Source organism: Bombus flavifrons, chromosome 2 (genome assembly GCF_040668555.2).
Source record: "Bombus flavifrons isolate JBK064 chromosome 2, iyBomFlav1_principal, whole genome shotgun sequence".
Lineage (NCBI taxonomy): Eukaryota > Metazoa > Arthropoda > Insecta > Hymenoptera > Apidae > Bombus > Bombus flavifrons.
In genome coordinates, this window is record NC_138443.1 from 3,955,625 (window position 1) to 3,973,121 (window position 17,497).

The 17,497-nt window shown below is 31.7% G+C and overlaps 1 protein-coding gene across 3 annotated transcripts in view; it reads right to left on the reverse strand.

The window, feature by feature from the left end:
* The window catches only part of Eif4g (eukaryotic translation initiation factor 4 gamma), a 47,801-nt gene extending 30,652 nt beyond the window's left edge, over positions 1 to 17,149 (reverse strand). For 2 of the 3 annotated variants that reach the window (XM_069132549.1, XM_069132548.1), the window contains exon 1: positions 16,243 to 17,148. In XM_069132549.1, the coding sequence (XP_068988650.1) occupies positions 16,243 to 16,432 (190 nt within the window). In that variant the 5' untranslated portion in view covers positions 16,433 to 17,148. Of the gene's footprint in view, positions 1 to 13,636; positions 13,709 to 16,242 lie in introns of all 3 variants that reach the window. The other variant, XM_069132547.1, reaches the window with a different exon arrangement.
* Positions 17,150 to 17,497: the final 348 nt, after the last annotated feature.

The following is a 17,497-nucleotide window of genomic DNA, read 5'->3' on the forward strand; positions in this document are numbered from 1 at the left end:
ACTTTCTCGTAAATTCTAAATGATTAATTTTTTTTCATTAATAATATTGGCGAATTTATATTTCTCAAATAAAATTATTTATTTATAATGTAATAAAAACGATCTATGATTTATATAAACAATATAAGCTTGGCAATCATTTTTACAGTGGAAATATTCAGATTTCTACAATTATGTTAAAGGACTTAGTTATTAAGTTCTTAATTTAATGCCAGCATATTTTTTATGAATGAAAGTTCAATACGTAATATTGACATTTTTACGAATAATACAATTAATCATAAGATTTCTTACAAAAATCTCACAAAATATTTCTACGGGGGATAATAAGTAATATGTATATTTATTAATTTTAAGTCTATCCAATTATACTACGGAAAAAATGGAACATATTTGAAACAAGAGCTGCAAACGTGGATTGACATCCTTTATCTTTCTGCACTGCACGTTCCAAACAAATATGTATTATGACTCTGTATTACGCATCCCAGAGTCTACGTCAAAGTCATACGTACAAACATACTTAAAAGTGCGATAAATGTTTCAATATCGCATATACTTCTTTCCATACTACTATATCATTTGGGTCATTTTCGATTCAATCATGCCCTTCTACCATTAAATAATTTTTCATGTTTGAGGAAAATATGTACCGTTATCCATATACATAATTTCTCATATTAGTTTCATACAAGTCTTTCTTAAATCAAAAATCTTTTCATTTGTTAAAGCGAAAGTGAAATTTCAATGTAAAAAGTAGAAAGCCATAAGCCAGTTAAACCAATGTGTTGATTATTTAGTATCCTCTGTGTCATAATTAATCGTTATCTAAATATGCTTTTAAGAAATAATTTTTAATAATCATATGAATTAGTTTTCACTGTTTAATCGATAAATACGACAAAGCAGCTGAAATGCTCAATCATTTGCAATTCAAACTTCTCCCTACGCGACAATAAACAATGATTTCATGAATCAAAACATGTATGTAATCATAGGATATATGCATACACTGCTACCAACAGTGAACGTTCCTCTATTATTGTCGCAAGAAAAGGGATGGAAGGAGTGTAGTATATTTCTTAATGACAATCAAGATGATGCGATGGAGCAAACAGAGGAAGTAAGAGAAGAACGAGCAGTCACGAAGATGCACGAGTGTATCCCATGCGTGGGCGAAAATGCACGAAGGTGTGGATACAGAGAAAAGAAGAAACACAAGAGGCGTGCTCGGCTTCGTTCAAACAAGGAACAAGATCCGCGAATGATGTGTATAGGTTAGGTAGGTAACCCAGTTTCGCCGGTGCACCAGGCCAGGCTGCAGCAACGCCGTTCAACGATCGATACGTATATGCACCCCGGTACTGCCCACAACCTAGATTCTCTTGTCTAGGATAGGTGCAAGAAGGGGATTGCGTGACCTACATCTTATGAACAAATGTTACGAAAAAATGATTTAGAGATACAACGTCAAAGTTCATTTATTAACAATGACATCATAGAATCCAGAGAATGATTCTCTTGTACTGGTATATTAAATTCAAATTTGATTTACGATTCTTATCCTTAGATTATACCTAGATCTTGATAAATACCTTTGAAATATTTTAATCTTGATATTGAACTGACGTACTTGGCAAGTGAAGTTTAAGGTTCTGAGTAAAGCTTTCAGTGCCATCTGCGCATATACGTAAATGGTGTAATCTAAAAAATCTCATATATGTAGAATCAGGAATCATTTTTGCGATTAACAGGAAACATTTTCCATTGCAAAATATTTTATCAACGGCAGTGAAAGATATAAATTATTGATTATTATTATCAAGAATATAATTACATCAAAAATTTTGCAAAATCCTATTTTTGCAACTTTACTTAAAAAATAAATCTATTATTCAGAGCTATAATTTAATTTTCAATACGACAAAAAACAAAAAATATTGATTTTTCAGTTGAATGCATATATGTACATTTAAGGGATAATTTCAAAAATATATTTCCATAACGGCAGAAGATCTTTGTGTACAAAACGTCGCAATAGTGATAAGAAACGATCATTCAGCTTTTAACCTTGAAATCGTAAAAATGCAGAGATCTATGTCCCTTGAATATAAAGCATCGAGCGAAAGAATTAATACCTCTGCACACATACATCTCGTCTTTGTTTTGTGATGTACATGTGTATATACATAATGTACAAGACGCATATTGCGTATATAATAGCGAATGGAGTCCAAACAGACAAGAAGAAAACCGTCTGGTCGCTTAAACAAAAAAGAGCGAAGGATTTCGGGGGATGAAAGGTAAACTGTGCGTCGAAGACGTACAAAATGTTTTATGGGGAGGGCAAGGAAAGGGGAAGAAAAAAGGAGTTAGGTCATAACCTCCAGCAACCTTTGGTTGTCTCGGTTCAAACATTTCACCCAGACGAGACGTGGTAGTTCAAAATCCTCTGGTGAAAACATAGCCACTGATGACTCATGTTTGCCAAAAGATTTCAAGGAAACCAGGCACGGTCACAAACTTTTCCAAAGTACATAATGATTCAGCGATAATTGCGCTTCTTAGACGAAAACTATAAATTTTCGTGATTCATTCGATATACAAGATTAAGTAATCTTAAAACTATTTATGTGAAGAATATTACTGAAAAGGAAAAGATAACAATTGAGATATTGGTATCTTGTAATATTTTCAAGAACGCATTTACCCGAACGTATTTCAGAGAAATATAAAACCTTTGGTATAGGATGTTGACCAAAAATGTGCCTGCCTTATAGAGATTCCATAGAAAAGACGAGGACCGAGATAAAGGAGAAAAGTAGATACTGAAGATGCTCGCGGGCCATAGAAGTCAGTTTCCAGGGGTCTTTGAGCCCTCAAGCCGTTGACCTTGGAAAGGTAGCATGGAAATCTTGTGGTGTGAGAGCAGTAGTACTCTGCCTCTCTACGTGGGCGTTCGGTAGGAGGTTACAAGCCTGCAAGAGGAAAAAGGCTAGTCGCAAATGTAGAGGAAAGGAATAATGCCAGCAAACGTATGTCTGGATAAAGACAGAGAGTCTCTATGAAGGGAGGGTCGATATTTACCGGCTTTTCCCCTTCTCTCAGCCGGGCAACGACCTACCGCCCCTTGCGTATCCGTTAAATCCACTCTTTTACCCTTCGTATCGCTTTCTGTCTTACATTCAATTTCTCTCTTCTCTCAGCCCCTTCGTCGTTTCTGTCCCGAGGCACGTTCAACCGCCCATAAGCATTCTCCTTCTCCCTTACTACCCTGAGTGTCACTACGTTACACGTTATTGTGTCCTAACCCTGAAACGACCCAACTTGTGTCCCTTGAGATGTCCAACTACCAAGAAAGACACCGTGGTCAAGAGCGGGGACTCGACCGTGGCTCATCCAATATACGTGGTGAGCACAAAACAGGAAACCCTCATTACCCTACCATAAATCATCTGCCTTAAAAATATCCAAGTGTTGAATACAGTACAATAGTATACAAAAATACCAATTTTTACAAGTTCAGTTTAATTATTCATAGCATATTTATGTAATTGTAAATATGCATACTTTAAAACCAGTTTCAGTTATCGTTTGATCTAGTATTGTTTAGCTCTGATGGGAACGTAAGGCTACTTTTATAGTTTGTTTTTTTTTTCCATAAAACCATCTTGTGACAAGAGCGGTACGAAACAAACATGTTTAACACGTTTATAAATGTATTTTAAAGTTCAATGTTAAGTATGTCTAGCGTAGTAAATGGATATATTAAATAGTACAAGCAATACATGTAAAAATAGTAACAGAGAATGATAATGCTAACAAATTTTAATGTGTAATACGTATGTACATCAATATTACTTAAAATTTTAGTATGAATTACAGGACGATGTTGTACTGCCATCTGTGCGTATCAACGAACAGATCAAGAAATTCCGCCAACTCGGTCGGTAAAGGAATGTGCAATTCAAAATGAGTTTTTCTAACAGTTTGGTGTACGTTCAATTAAAAATGTAACAACAATGTATACTTATGTAAAAAGATCTGAAAATATTGATTTTATTTATTTTAAATTTATGAGCTATACTGCGTGTATATAAATAATGGATCTAATATTCTACATTCTACGTTTATTCTTTCGTATGTTTATAGTTTCCAACCGAAAATTTTTTTTTAATCAGAAACCTGATTACTTTCTTATTATCAATATCGAAAGTAAAATGCAAATGGATACACTATATGATAATAAGACGACAAAAATCGTTATGATGAATACTTTAAACGATCGCGCATGTATTCTGACATCTCAACTTCTCTAATCAGGATCACGCAGTAGAAGTGTGCCCTGGTATACATAATTGTGCAGAATGAAACTCAAGCGGAAGTAACAATTTTACTAACTGATCTAAAAACATCTCTCCTTTGTTCGTATTTTTGTTCCTACTTAATAGTTTTATAATAAAAATCGCCAAAACATTAAAGAACAAAAATAACAAACGCTATTATTTTGTCAAACGATTGTATTTCTTATTATTTAATTATTATATCATGTACGTATGTAAACATATATGTACATATGTAAACATATTATTATACAATAAGAAACACAATAAATATGATAATGAGTTCAAAAGAAAAGTATTATGATTCAAGGTTCGTCAGTGTGCGTTTGTGTGTGACGTAATTACAATTTCTAATCTATCGCTGAAGTACCTTATATACTGTGAAACTGCCTTACTGCATTTCTAGCAAGATGCAGTCTCTGATACAAATTATCGTGTGTATTTAGGAATGAATCAGGTTGCATAAATCATGATGCATCGGTCAAGCGGACGTAGAGAGACAAACTACTTCGATCCCAAACTTGACTTGCGTTTACATAGTACATATCAAGTAGCAAGGACATTTATTAAAATTTAAAATTTCTAGTAGAAACTTCAAAAGTAAAATATAAGTACAGAAGAAAATTACGTATTTCTCAAAAAAATTAATTATTTTGTATAAAAATTTTCTATATTTTCGAGATATATGGTCAAAATTATATGTGAATAGAAGAAATGATAAAATCTTTGATTGAAAAATGTAGAGAAATAAATAACATAATAATCAAATAATATATAAGAGATAAAAAAAACTTCTTTCACCTCAGTACATAGAGCAATGAATGCTCCAAATGTAAATTTTTATTGCATAGTAATAATATTAGTCAGTAGTATTACTGTATTTGCCAGCTGAGGCAGTATTAAATGTAAGTACAGTTAAGCGCATTGTTCGGAATTTTGAGTGGTCGTCCGTTTATGGCACGGACAGGCCTATTCCCTTCTTTAGAAAATTCCGAATTGCATGTCTTCCCCGAGCTGTAAACCTAATGACTCCGAGGTCAGGTAAAAACCCCCGGGAAAGGACCAGCCGGAAGGGCACGATGAACAGAAAAAACCTAACGGTTGGGATTAGGTGCAAATACAATGCTGGTCATTCAGGTACGCAATTTTGACCGATCGGTTTGACCTGACCGATTGCTCTTTAGTCGACAATTCGCAACACGCACCTCACATAAAACTTATACTATTGAACTATACAGGATGGTTGGTAACTGGTGATACAAGCGGAAAGGGGGTGGTTCTACGCGAAAAAAGAAGTCGAAAGTATAGAATAAAAATTTTTCGTTTGAGGCTTTCTTTTCGAGAAAATCGCCTTTGAAATTTCGCTCGGTACGCGTGCGGTACGTTATAACGGATCTCACTGTAGATCGCTGTCTCGATGGAAAAATTAAAAAACAAAAAAATTAAAAAAGAAAAAAATTTTTATTCTATATTTTCGACTTCTTTTTTCGCGTAGAATCACCCTCTTTCCGCTTATACCACCAGTTACCAACCACCCTGTATAATATCATTACTAAGTAAAATTTCACAAGTCACAAGTTTGGTAACAAAATAAATAAAATTTTACAAATTACATATTATCTCATCTCGAGTTATACAGCGAGGTTTAGCATTATCGTACATAAGATACTTAAAGGATTAGTTCAATCTATAAACGCTCATTTTTCGCGTTTAAATGTTCGCGCGCATATCACAAAGTGGATAACGCCTACCAACCATTGTCAATGGGTATACTTTTCATATGCTTCATTCGTCTTGGATATTTCCAAGGAACACGTATTTTTCTTGTAATTTCATCGCGGAAAAATATCTCCGAACACTGTAAAGACTTCTCTGGAAAAAATAGGTTGCCTCTTGCACCCAAACTTAGAAGCAACTACCTTATCCTGCATGCAATCATAAAGCACCGACATCGGCATTAAGTGAAACTGCTTAATGCATATAGTATCATCATCATGAAGGCATCAGCATTCTTTATTCGTACTATATTACGTAACGAAATATAATGTGTTTTAAAAATCTGAAACCCGAAATTGAAACAAAATCCATTATTGAAAATTAGATTAAATAACAGTATGAACTTCTAACTTCAAAAATTTAATATAAGTATAGTTGCAAATTATTCCAGAAAACTAAATCTATATCTAATAATTCCAGAATTTGATTTATTTTTTTCCTGGCGAAGTAAACTGTTTTTTTGTTTTTAAATTAAAGAATAAAAAATTATTACATGTATTCGCACGTATATACATGTCGGAGATGAAAGGAAATCGGGACTTCCCTTTTGGAATGTTGGGAAAAACCCCAATACCCTGGGCCAGACTTTTACTATAGCTACACTTAAGTAATAAAAATAAGAAATAGCTTTAATGTTCTAATCTGGCTTTATGACGATGGGCTTGGGCCCTAAGTGACATAGCCGGTCACTGGACGTAGCCACGGTCACGGGAGGGACGTGTACTTGACAGAGGTATGGAATGATTATATGACTCTCCTTAAAAACAAAGATTGTCCCGACAAACGGGGACAGGAATATATAAGGGCAGTTTCATTTGGATTAGGGGGCAGATAGTTAGTTAGTCATTTTGCTGATTGAGTCACCCGAAACGTGTATTACGTTGATACTCGTCATCCCGTGAACCGTGGATTCGTTATCGAACCTGAATACGTGTTCACTATCATCTCGACCATCCTATCGCCGCTATTACTCATAGCCTCTTGTAGTGTCCACATTTGTACCAATAAACCTTAGCTACATCCGCGATGTTACAGTAAGTAAAGGTTCATCAAACGCCCCGAAAGTCCACCCTGACTCCGACATACATATAGGTAGGTAAATACGTAATTACAGTACCAATAGAGCAAAATGATAATGAGCATAATGAGTGAAAATAGAGCAAAAATGAAGAATTTAATAATTGTATCAATGTCAACAGTGTGTCCAATTCTTAATTGTGATTTTGAAGAAAATTAGTGATCAGTACAGAGATAAAGAGAGAAACAAACGCTAAATAACTAATACGAAATAAATATGAAGTATAATAAAGAATAAAATTTGAAAAATTATCGAAGAAGAAAATACATCGAGTAATAAAAATAGAAAAGCATGGCTCACGTAATAGTGCAAAATTTTTGTTGATTATTTAAAACATAAAATTAATATCTTCCTCGGAAAAGTGTTTGTCTTTACTTTTACATAAATAAGTTCACCTCAACTTCTTTCGTTTGTTTTTTTTAAGTATGCACATACATTATTTACAATTGCATTAGGTGCATAAATATAATGAGCTAATCGCGTTTGTCATAAATTATAACGATACATTTATAGAATGATACCTTGGAAACAATACAACCTATAATCTTCTTCTGGATTAAAAATATAAAAGTAACCGAGATAAACCTTGCGTCATTTAATCAAATGAATAAGAGAATAGATAATTTTTTAAAAAGTTTCTAATCTATTGTAGAAAATACTTAGGAAATTGACAATACTCATTAAAAAATAAAAATTAATAATTTTTCTCACTCCGTGTGGATTCATGTTTTCCATATTTATATTTACTATAAAAATGCTACGACAAATACTTTTTTGTTCTCTATGTATGTAGAGGTACTTGGAAAATCGATGATAATCTTTAGAAAATTTGAAATCATTTTGCTCGTTGCGTATAAAATCATTTTTAATATTTACATTTATTATAAAAATATTGTGACAAATGATTTTTTGAATAGATAGTCTGCATTAAAATGAATAAAATAAATGATAATAAGCTATGAAGAATACAAAATATGTAATGGTTAACACATACGCGTGCGCATGCGTCAACACAAAAAGTACTTAGTGATATATAAAAGTGCACTTTCTACCAGGAACTATACAGAACCTGGTTTACCAACCAATATGACATGAATGTGTTAAATGTCACAATGCTTAGTCGCTATAAACTTACTATGAATAAATTATATAACATGTAATAAGTTCTCGGTATCAAGAATACTATTTTAATGGATTTTCGAATGATCTAATCAACTATATACAAAAATAAATAAAAAAAAAAGTGTAAATGATATAAATGAAAGAAATTAGTACTATAGATACACATATGCATTTTTTGAAAGTAGAATTTTTCTTTTGTAACATAAAATATACAATGTATCTATGTATATAAATATATTGAAAGTAAAAATGCTACAAATTTGAGTGTAATGCTGTTGAAATATGAAATCATAAGAGCTATGTTCGCATTTTGGTTCATGCGACTTTTACCGCATTGCTGAAGAGACCGTGCGATTAGAATTGGGTCTTACAATAAACTCCGTCAACGTAAATTTTGAGATTTTTTACGCTAAAATGAATTCTCCTTTCCTACGAAACTATCTATAATTACATTTTTCAAATTGTCCGCTTTCTAATTTTTTATTTAACTAATTATATTCATATAAAAAATGTATTAACAAACAAAAGTTTCAACGAAAATACATTTATAATTATTCATTCTTCATTATTTTCTAATGATATTTTATGGAAATAAGATACCATTCTATACATATGCATATAATAGAAACAAAAGTAGATACTAAATACTAGTTTTTTTATTAATTCAAACAATGGAATTATAGCAGACTTATTAACAAATATCAAAACTTAGACTGCTTGTTTCAACACGAATTCATATTCAAATTAAAAAAAGTGCAGAAAGATGTATAAATAAATGTAATGTATGTATATTTAAATAATTTCAGTAACAAAAGTATTTTAAGCTTCAATCGTGTCTATATGTTTACAAACATTTTCTATACTAACATAGATATCAATCATCAATAACAGAATTGTGAAAATTTTTTCTTTCTATTCATCATTTAGAAAAAATTCTAAGCTTCAATAATAATAAACAATTTTAGTAGTAATAAATTTTCCAAAAATGATACTAGAGAAATATTATTTTTCTATAGTAAAACTACCAATGCCATTCAATTGATCCATCTACAGAGAACTAATAGTGAATAGTGAATAGTGAATAGTGAAGAAGTATTGTAGAATATTTCTTAGAATATTCGGATTTAACAAATTCAAAAAGGAAACAGCAATTGAGCGCAACGGGACCGTAAAAACATGGTTGTTGAAGAGGCGAAGAGATCAGTAAGAAGCAGGCAAAGTACGGTTAGTTTCTCTCCGGATGTCTGATGGCCTCTTTCTCGTACAAGCGGCCTTGCCAGGAATGCACATTTTCTGCCTGTTCGCCGTTTGACGTTTACTTTGGCTTCGATTCGAATCGATGCACAGACGTCTGCCACCTTTCACCCATCGTCTTCTAATCACGTGATTGTACTTGTTATCGTTCAATTTCGTCATTATGCTTATTATCACACAGACTATCCTAGGAACTTTCGGTAGCGATTTCCAACTTTCTGTCGAATATCTCCTTCTTTCTCAATTAACCTTCTTACAGTCCAAAAGAATAACATGTTACTTGGAAAATACCTAACAATGAGGAACTTCTACACATACATACAGTGGGTAACGAAAATATATGAACGACGTAGTGCGAAATAATTCATTATGTAAAAATTGGACAATGGATTGCGACTTATTGAAACAAATTGCATACTACATATATACTAGCGTATATACATTCACTAAGTATACGTAAAGTTATAGAAAACATTTATTACATTTAATCGATTATTTATTTAATAATGTAATAAATATTTTTGTTTGTAATTTATTCGTTACAGTACAAACATAATTCTATTTTTAATGAATTATTTTTTCTGTTGCCATACTATTTTTTTAATAATGAAAAGAGCATTTACAATCATATCCGGACTGTAAAATTCTTGGTCTGAATGTTTCTTTCCAGGAGTATTTTAGTTCGCTAAAGTTGAAAATGATTCTCATTTTTCGCGGAAATGAACGGTTTAAAACTTCGTCGTAAATTCATTTATAAACATCTGACCGATAAAGATCTTAACATTAGAAATCCGCATAACCAGCCGCATCACAGTGGCCGGAAAATATAAAGTAACATAAAAATCATAAAATCATTACTGTATTTTATACCTTTCTTAATGTATTTTTAATTCAAGGCCAAAAAAACGTATTTTGAAGTAGAGGAAGGTTTGTTGTATGGAGCAGGAATCGCCGATTAAAAATATGTAAGTATGCTGTACCATTCTATGAGTAAAATTGCCGGAAACTTGTCTCAGAATTTTAAACGCGTTTTTCTCGAAACTACTTTTTTCGAGTTGGCGTGCACGATATCTCAAGTTCTAATGAACCGCTTTATTTTAAATTTGGTCTGAATATTCCTTATATACTCCTCTATCGCCCGGACCACGCTCAGCTCAAAATCATTAATATTACTATTTTTTTAATGTTCGGAATTGTCAAAGAAACGTGCGAAATAAGAAATTTTTTTCAAACGGCCGTCATTTTGTGAAAAAATATTGTACTGACTTTTCTAAGGTTCAGACGATAGCGACATCCATACTAATTAAGAATCCGTTCGCATTTTTTGTTTCAGATGACCAGAAGGATTGATATCATGCACGCCACGACACCCCATTTTTTTGGCAACACCCACTTTGCCAGCTCATAACTTTTTAAATATTGAGTTCTTTTTCAATGAATTTTTTACGTAATTTCGAAATATCAATAAACAAATGCTAAAAAGAAGGATAGCAAAAATATTTGTTTCGCTTGTACAGAACTTCAAAAATCGCCCGAAATTCATGCCTCTAGACCAGAATACCCCCTTAATAAATTTAAAACTTCTGATTTACATGTAGACAAGGTGTACCATACAGTAAATAAAGACATTAAGAGTACTAAATTTTTAAAGTCTCGTTAATATCCATAAGAACGTCACGCATCAACAGATTGACTGAAATTTTTTATGCCTTATTTCCATAAAAAGTGACGTTCATTTTCGACTTCAGCGACCTTAAAAATCTCCAAGTGTCACTTTAACCGAATACTTTGCAGTTCGGATACAATAGAAGAGCCTGAAAAATTACCTAATAATATAAGAAAAATTTTATTAAAAAATTTATTCACAGAATTCTATTTTTATATAATATTTTTTTATTTTATATAATATATAATTCTATTTTATATAATATATAATTTATATAATATTTTATTTTATATAATATATAATTTATATAATATTTTATTTTATATAATATATAATTCTATTTTTACTCAACCATTTTTTTCTATTACTGTATTATTGTGCAATAGTGGGAAAAATGCTATTTCATACAGAAATAATTGAATGTATACATATATACATTTTCAAAATATCATCGAATGGCTAACAAATAATAAGATACTGATCAAGTACATCTACAAAATGTCTAAATATAAAATTATTTGGGAATCAATAAAATTGATATTTATAATCTATTGTGCTGTTAGTTAATTACCTATCCAAACTATTATCAGTAATATGGAAAGAGAAAGGATTTCCGCAATGATATTTCAACACAAGCAAATAACTGGTTCTTAATGAACGCGAAAATTAGTGACTGCTTCTGACGGTACATGTGTGTATATTATTGCACTCTCTGCATATATAGAGCAAAAGCATAATATTATTAAAACAACGAACCGGTAACTATCGCAGAATGCAAAATTGTACAAAGTACAAAGAAATATTTGACAGTATGTAAATGAAAGCATAGTTACATTTTATTATTTAATATTCCTAATGATGGAATTAAAATTTTATTTGAAGACAGATTTACGTTGCACTCATACAGAAGTTGAATTATACGTATACGAAATCCACAAGATGAACTAGTGACCTGAAATTTACATAAAATCCAATCCAAAGCTAGGTTTCCAGGTTGGATTGCGGAATCAGCGGGATTACGTTGCAAAATTCATATCCTGATGTAGGAAGTTTTAAATATTTCATAAGTATTGAAGTTACAACTTCCATGTACACAACATTTCAAGTATAATAGAAAAACAATAAAAAAACTTTATTTTTTCTTTTTTTTATAATAAAATCATAATGTAAAAGATTAGAGGAAAGTATTAAATCTCAAGCAGATGCTTAAAAATAGAACTGTTCTTCAATTATTAGAAGAATATTGCAATTAGATATTGAAATTATTAAGAAACGTATCTAATTAAAACAATAAGAATAACAAAATTGTTATGTCTGCGAAATCATGGTTCAGAATCACGAACGTCTATTTTATGCATGTGCTATTCAATGGAACTGAACAGCTGGCAAAATAAATATTAGAATACAATTTTAAACAATAATACGCGCGAATTAATTAGAAGCGCATCTATATGGCAAGTTTGATTTTATTGAGACCTAAATATTATGCAATTTCGTCCATGATGGCCTTTATAATAAATAGATATTACCCAACAAGACGAGACAGAAGACCTTGACAATCTCAGTAGAATCTTAACCTAACAGTGAACAATAATTCTTTTATTGCATGTTGTATTCTAATAAAGCGCTATTAGAAGCCCATATTCGTGATAACTGCGATTTCCAGAAACTATAATTGGAAATATGAAAAATTGCTCAGCGCAAAAATTCAAAAATATTATAAAGAAAAATTAGATGCAGCTTTTAACATAGACGTCTGTAAGCATGTAAATAAGTAATAAAAAGAAAATAAATTTTATCTATGAACAGATTGACTACATAAGCATAATATAAACATAAATAAATTGTTACATATATACATAATAGTTGGATCACTTTAAAGTAAAGTTTTAATGTTATATATCGTGCATTTTTGTAGTTTGATGTCGACAATTTAAAAAATATTGGACGATCTTTCAAATCGTACTCTCTTATACACGTGACACATCCAACTGGTAGGCAGTTAGCTACGTCGTCACTTAGCAAATGATTACTGACTCACGCGACATCTTCCGAAATCTATTGTAAATATGTATCATTTTATCTGATACCAGAATTAAAACTTTCAAAGAATTTTAATTTATTTATCGGAAAAATAATAAATTGTTTTAACGTACAACAAATACAAAAGAGTACAAATGAAAACATTACTTAAAATTTCCATACGGATCGGAATTAATTGAAAATTGAATGATACAGTATGAGAAGTCTGTTGCAAATGCTAGTAACGAAGCACATTACTATCTATGAGAAGAGCATCAGTTCGCACATGAATTATATGAGCGATGTGAAAACATTCGATCATTCGAATAGAGGCAACTGTCCCTACACCGCAACATAGCGTGACATTTAACTTACCTATCACCGTGGACATTTTTCGTCTTATGTGCTGTTGTACGTCTTGTCCAAGTTTTCTTACGACCGTTATTGCTAGTGATGGTAAGAAACAGTGACGATTGAGAACATCTTTAGTGGCGTGACTGCCTATTGGTGATCCTATCCACTTTCGTTCTCAAACATATGAAGGTAACACAAGAGATCTCTCTTCGTGAAGAATATACGCCCTGTATGGCGCAAATACTTGAAACAACAATGAACTATCTAAATGAATGGACACTCCTCATGCTTCGCAAACGAAAAAACCGCTCGTCGAAATTATATAACCTCCGCGGCAGCAAAGACGATATGATACTGGCAAGACAATGTTTTTGTGCGAGTTAGTAACCACGAGACCCGGCAATACCACTGCTGCTACTGTTACTACTATCGTAAAACTCACTCTCGGTACGGTAAATCACCAAGTTTTAAAAAGACTGTTTCGCTTGTCAAGTATCAACCAATATTTTCTGGCACTCTTCCTTACACGTGATATTCACATTATGTGATAATTACAACAAACATGTTCTGTTACTTAAATTCACGCACTTTTAACACAAGTTTTTAACGACCATATGTTGTTTGTAATTCCATACGTAATACACAGATGACACAATTTGTTTATTGACAAATGTTACCATACACAAAATACAAATCGCAAATTTTTTACGTACAAGAGAACTATCTTGATAAAACGTTCTAGAAAAAAATGTACTTCTGACTGTGATATTTCAAATCATAAGATTATAGAGACAGCCTTGAAAATACAACTCCTTAAAAAGAAAACTATGACGTTTCTTTTATGGTATTACGCACAATTTCTTGTTTTATTATCGTGAACTTTTGTATACTTGTGGTGAAATTATACTCGATTATTTTCACTATAAGCTAAATAAGAAAAAAAAAAAGAGAGCGAGAAACGTGTGTACCGTGTGGCTTGATTGCCACATGTACACAGACTATGCACGATATATAGCTGAACTCAATGTTCGGGTGTTTCCGTACGCCTTCGCTAAGTTAGCTATGTTGCCTCGCTTCATCCTACTCTCCTTCTCTCTTCCTTTTGTGGGTTTTTCCCTATTTTCTCTTAGGATACTTCTTCGTTCATCCTTTCACATAACCCATATATCTACTATTTTTACTGTTTTAATTCACCCATTAAATAATCCCTAATTTACTGGAAGAAAACTGTTTCGTAAGATTCAACAGATTGTTCCCCCACTCTCTCACTTACGTTTGTTTTTATTTATATCCGCATTCAGTATATTATTATTTTCCTTGTTACTTCTCACTTTCTTATTAGACTTTTCTTAAGAAAGAAAGAATCCGTATCGAAATTAAAAACTAAAATGAGAAATAAAATAAACCAAGAAACCATGGATTTAAGAGAACTAATTAATAAGTATAAAAACAGATTATCGTATCGATGTAATTTAATAATAACGTCAAGTGTTTTGAATAAGGTCATTTCAAGATCAATTAATATTTGTATTTACAATATGTAAATCAATATATCAAAAAGAAAATAAGAATTTCCTTTTAATATAATTATAATTCTAATCGCTATTTTAATTATCTCTTATTTATGATCCATAAAATATAATATCAATACAAATATCTCTGACACAAGCTTATAATTGCAGAAAAAATTCATTTTCCAAATATTGGTAATTTATTACGTAAATCGTTTAGTTTCGAACGAATATCTCAAAAAATACTTTTAAAATGTATTATTATGTAATTTATCTCACGGAAAAATGTAACTTGTAAAATTTTTAACTATATTAGAAAAATTTGAACCTAAATAAATCCGACACATCGAAAAGTAGTACAACTCGTATAATTACGATGTTTCTTCTATGGCTTCCATAATTTCATTAAGTTAATTTTCTTGTATGTTTGGTCGTTAAGTATATATTGGCAAAATGAAATAATTTGCCATCTACAGAACATGTTTGTCTATAACACATGGACAAATCATTAAGTATTAAAAAATATAAAGTTATTGAAAAAAATAAATATTAAGCAGATGCAACATATTTAAGAATGAAATAAAAAATTATAAATTGTATTATAACAGTACAACAAATATGGCGACAAAATAAATTGTTAAAAATTATTTAAAAATATATTATTTAAATTAAAATTTTAAATGGATATATCAATATATTACTTTTAGAACAAAAGTACACTTTTACAAATCGTAGAAAATTTATCAATCAACTTGCATATATGTATGTAAGTATTGCTTCCTTTGTTCAGAGTTCTATTATTCTTTAAGTAATATTTTAATAAAATAAATATTAAAACCAAAGAAAATAAAATTTAATAGATATAAAATATTGTTAGATGGAAAATAAATGTGTCCTTGTAGACATTTTTACGAAATGTTTCTAATGCATAGCCACATGGACCGCATGGCTATTCTAACCTCAAAACTTAACCTCCTTCCAGTATTTAACCAATATATTAAATTCTAATCGTGTAGAAAAGCACATACACACAACAAATAACAAATATCTGGCAGCATGTATAAGAATTAAGTGAAATTAAAAATAAAGTTGACACTACTGTAATTTTGTACTCACCAGCATTCGGTACAAAACGCGGTGTATTCGTTGTAACCACGGTGTTATAAGCTTGAGGAGAATGAACACTTGGTTGATTGACGTTCACTATGAGTTGAGGTTGATGCTGTGGCGGATTATGATGCGGCTGTGAATGATGCTGGTGATGTTGGGGCAGGTGGTGATGTTTCCCCTTCGTTGGCATACTCATCGCAGGCGTAGGCCTCCTTTCTTCAAACTCTCCACTACCTTCAAAGTTTGTTGCCTTATGTGGCTCGCTGAGGTCCTCATAGGTACGTTATTTTCGCACGTGCGTAGTTAAGTGTAATGTTTGTCGAAAGACTTCTTATCCAAAGCAAACTTTGCTGAAAAATTGGTGGTACGAAAAATGACGGTTAACGTTCGGTCAACCGTACAGAACTGATGGCACGGTTACACGCGCGCGCGCTTCAATCACGGTCAATTCATACGCAAAATTATTTCTTCACTTTTTCCATATTTTGTGTTTTTGACCAGAATAACTAGATTCGTTCGTATTCACCGACAAATTATACACTTTTTCCGCAGACTGTCTTCCTCCGTTGACTCATTCGATCAAAAAGTGTTTACGTTATTATCACTTTCTTTTTCCAAGATCGCGCGCGGTTACAATATTCAACTACGCACGATCACTTAGTTCTTCTTGTAATACTAACAAGCTATTGTCGTCAATAATCGTACCTAGGCCGTTCTACCTGCCTAAAATGTCGCGTAAATTGTCTAACAAACGGTAAATGACTTGTTTCCTTCTAAGAAAAAAGAAGCGACGCGCACCATAAATTGAGCACAACCACAGCACGCCTTTCTTTCCATTTCCTTCTACCCAACGTTCCTTAATGGTAATACAAAGATCTTAAATCTCGTTGCACATTCGACACGATAACGATTTAAAATGGATGTAATAAATTGTTGATAAGTGATATTTATCAAATTATTTAATTATAAATTGCAATTATATACGTATTAATTAATTTGTCCAAAAGATACTATTTTTTCGAAACGACACAAACGGATTTGTCGTAACGTAACGAAACAAAATTATCTACCAACCAATCAGATATTTGGCATAAACTGTACAAGGAACATAGAATCAGTCAGATAACTATTTGATTGGTTGTTATGTTGTTATCCACACCTGTTTATGCTGATTATGTAGATAATAATATATCTAGATAAACAGCATTTTTTGTTGTAAAAACTGCTTTCAATAATGAATTTCAAACTATTTCTACATATT